This window comes from Protobothrops mucrosquamatus, unplaced genomic scaffold (genome assembly GCF_001527695.2).
Source record: "Protobothrops mucrosquamatus isolate PMUCROS unplaced genomic scaffold, P.Mucros_1.0 scaffold716, whole genome shotgun sequence".
In the NCBI taxonomy this organism is placed as follows: domain Eukaryota; kingdom Metazoa; phylum Chordata; class Lepidosauria; order Squamata; family Viperidae; genus Protobothrops; species Protobothrops mucrosquamatus.
In genome coordinates, this window is record NW_015386996.1 from 148,085 (window position 1) to 151,968 (window position 3,884).

The 3,884-nt window shown below is 37.7% G+C and overlaps 1 protein-coding gene across 1 annotated transcript in view; it reads left to right on the forward strand.

Moving 5' to 3' along the window:
- Nucleotides 1-3,551, forward strand: part of LOC107289544 (CD209 antigen-like protein C) — a 10,557-nt gene extending 7,006 nt beyond the window's left edge. Inside the window, exons 3-4 of the mRNA XM_015818316.1 lie at nucleotides 762-868; nucleotides 2,235-3,551. Coding sequence (XP_015673802.1) covers nucleotides 762-868; nucleotides 2,235-2,367 — 240 coding nt within the window. The 3' untranslated portion in view covers nucleotides 2,368-3,551. The remainder of the gene's footprint in view (nucleotides 1-761; nucleotides 869-2,234) is intronic.
- Nucleotides 3,552-3,884: the final 333 nt, after the last annotated feature.

Genomic DNA, 3,884 nt, shown 5'->3' on the forward strand with positions numbered 1-3,884 from the left:
TTTAAAACACCCCTTTAAAAATCGTCTTAATTTGGCATTTTTTTCTTCCCTATTTATAGCCGCTGCATATAATCACTTCTTGTGATCTTGATGTCATCCCTCTAGTAATGCAGTCCAGGATTGCACTGGCCTTTGGGCAGCTATTTTTACTGCCTAAGTGCAGATCTTACTTTTCTCACCATTGAACTGCATCTTGCTGGATAGGCTCCAATGCTCAAGTCTGTCAAGATCTTTCTGAGTCTTGAGTCTGTCTTCCGAAGTGTTAGTAATTTCCCCCAGCTTGGTGCCATCTGCAAATCTGATGAGTTCCTTTCTATCCCCTTGTCTAGATAATTTATGAAGATATTGAAAAGTACTGAGCCCAAGACAAAACCTTGAAGTACCCCACTGCTGACTTCCCTCCATGTTGATGCAGTTCCATTAAGGTCTACATGCTGTGTGTGGTTGGTCAGCCAATTGTGAACCCATCTGGTGGTGGTGCTGTCTATCCATATTTTTCTATCTTGTCAAGAAACAAGCTGTGGTTACTATGTCAAATGCCTTACTGAAGTCCATGTTTACTATATCCACAAGTTTAGTCACTTTATCAAAGAAGGATATAAGGTTTATCTGACATGATCTGTTTTTGACAAATCTATGCTGGCTTCTAGTAATCTTCTTGTTCATTTTTAGGTGCTCACAGATCCTATTCTTGATGATCTTCCCCAGGATTTTCCCAAGTATTTATGTCAAGCTGATTGGCCTATACTTTTTTGTTTCAGGGTTTTCTGAAAAATAACCCCAATAGAGTTGACAATTATTGGTTGGGTATGAGTGATTTAGAAGGACAGTGGAAGTGGAAAGATAGCGATATGCTAGTCGGAACAAGGTGAGTATATTTTGGATGTTTTTCTTTTTTTTCTTTTTTAAGCCCATGTTTCAAAAAACCAAGGAGCTCAAAATATGTGGGAGCTTCTAAAAAAAGAGAATCTAAAAATATAATTGCACACAATCCGTATGAGGAAAAAATGCAGGACAGCAGGAAACTTGGGGCTACACAAATTTTTAAAAAAGGATATATAAAGGAGATAGAAGGGAGACTATGAGTGATGTGGAACTGCAGAGATGGTGTGTGAAAGCTAAAGCTCAGAATGAATTCTGGTTGGTGAAAAGTGCCCAGAATTATAAGTGTGCCTTTAGAAATATTCAAAACAATAGCAAAGATGGCAAAATGCCTACAGGTAGCAACAACAAGAAGATGACATAGCTACTTGGTAAAGTCTTCTTGACCCACAAAAGATGTGTTCCACCATGAAACAGTGAAGACAAAATAACAAATCAGGGTGAAAGATTGAGACTGACTGAAATGTGGCCAGGGAATACCAGAATATCTGTTTCCTTTGAATGAATTTGAACCTTCTGGTTCAAACTAATATCATCTTTAGTCTGTTTGAAAAATCCTAGAGTAGAAAAGAAGTGCAAAATGACTGCAGAACGCTGCTAAGTCATTGGTGCTCTTTGGTAATTTGCTTGCAGAGATTTCATTAACCAACTAGGTAACATCATTCAATGTTAATGAGATTTGTTCTCTCTCTCTCTCTCTCTCTCTCTCTCTCTCTCTCTCTCTTGCCCCCTTTTGTTTCCTTTTTAGCTTTATATTGTGTCTTTATTTTTATCTGTTTATTGATGGCTGATTTGTCTGTATGCCAAGCTTCCAATATTTCTCTAGTGTTTTTGGATTTGACTTGGTCTAGGATGCCCACATTATTTCCCATACTTGATAAAATCCACTTTCCCCAATAAAACAAACCCTATCTTTCAGTTAGATGAGGTACAGTAAGTTTGTGTACACATCGTTCAGCAAATTTCCCATGTGTTGACCATTTTTGCTTGATTTTGGAAGCCAGGTCAAAATTTGTAAATGCCAGGTACCTGTCCTTGCGTCCTTTCTGTCATCTTGATTCCTGAGAGAACAGTGGGTAATACTTTTAAGTTGCTGAATATCCCATCTCCTCCCCAGAACTGTAGGGACTCTGGCCATATGAGCTACATAATTAGCAAACTCATCCGTATAGAACATTCCACTTATATTGTATTCCATATGTCATTAATACCATGCTAATAATTATTTTAAGATGAAGATGAAAAAATACTAGGTCATAATCTCAATGTAGAATGCGGGAATAATATAGCAAATTCATAAAAATATAGACGATTATATGTTAATATTAAATATTCTGTTATTTTCTTTTTAGTTTTTGGGATCAAGGAGAGCCAAGCAAGGATGTCAACAAGAACTGTGGGATCATGCTTTCCAATGGGACATGGGCATCTGCTGTGTGTTCTGTTCACAATAGGTGGATTTGCAAAAAGAGATTGATCTGCTGAAACAATTCTTTAAGCTGTGTGCTCCTGATACAGGAGTTATACAATCTGTTATGTGCTGAAGATGCTTAGTAACTAGACAGAAGTTACCATCTTCTTATCATTCATATTGTGACACACAATTCCATATTTGCCCATATCAAAATGTATAGATAATTGTGTGATGAAATATTCCTTCTCTGCAGTTGATCCATATTTCCCAGAGCTCGCATAATCATCCATATAAAACTTGAGGGCAGGGAAACAGGTATACTTTCCTCTAGTTCCTATACAAATAGCAAAAATAAGACATGTTAAATTCATGTATTAATATAGTAGGCACGTTGACCCATAGAAACACTGTCAATTCCTGCCCTCCAATGACCCATACTCATAATGGGGCACTCTGAGAGAGAACGTATACCCAGTGTTTTTAAAACAGTGCAGCCATAATCCTAATTATTCATGAATGTCACATGATATGTCAATGAATGTCACATGAATGTCATATGAATGTCACATGAATGTCAAGGCAGTGAACACATTGGTTTCAGGAAAATTCCCCACAACAAAACACTCATAGTTAATATTAAGAAAGTATGATTTCTTGCATAAAAACCAGGAGAAAGCCTTCAGAACTTGAAATGCTCATGCTGCCCAAAAAGCCACTCATTAGCTCGTTCTCCAAGCTTTAGATGTGAGTGAAATATTGAAGATTTTAAGAATTGCAGCATCCCCCCCCTCTTCCTTAATTATAAAAGTTTTAGCCTCTAGGGTCACACAGATTTTCCTTTCTTGAGAATTGCCCTAGCATTCCCCTACTATCTATACATCCCGCTTCTTCCGCCTCACTCACACACGCACTCATTAAGCTGCTCCTCAGGCTCATTTGCAAGCTGGTAATGAAAGTGGAGTGGGGAATGCAAGATGCAATTTTTGGAGGTGCTTATTTAAATATATTCTCAAGACAGGAAAAAAAAAGTGGAGCATTGGTTGCCAGTTTGGGCACCTTACAAATCTGTAGACATAAGCATCCAAAATTCTTTGCAGTGGTCTTGCAGACTGGGGAATTCAAGAAACTATACAGATTGGGGAAAGGTTGATGTAAAGCAGACCCAAAAGAAAGGAAGTTGTACAGTACAAATATTTTTACTCTCTGTTCTACTCTACTTTCAAATGCTAGTAATGACCAGTCTATTCTTTTTTTAGAATAGAATAGAATAGAATAGAACAGAATAGAATAGAATAGGAGCTGGAAGGGACCTTGGAGGTCTTCTAGTCCAGCCCCCTGCTCAAGCAGGAGGATCTATACCATCTCAGACAAGTGATTGTCCAGTCTCTTCTTAGAAATCTCCAATGATGGAGTGCCCACGATTTCTGGGGGTAAGCTGTTCCACTGGTTAATTGTTTAGAAAGCAATGCAAATCAAAGCAATAATAATATTGAACGGGAGTAATTCTTTTAGTTTAAACATACTATTAGGTTTTTCTCTCTCTACATAGATAGCAGCTCAATGGTAAGATACATTGCTGCTGAGAAAG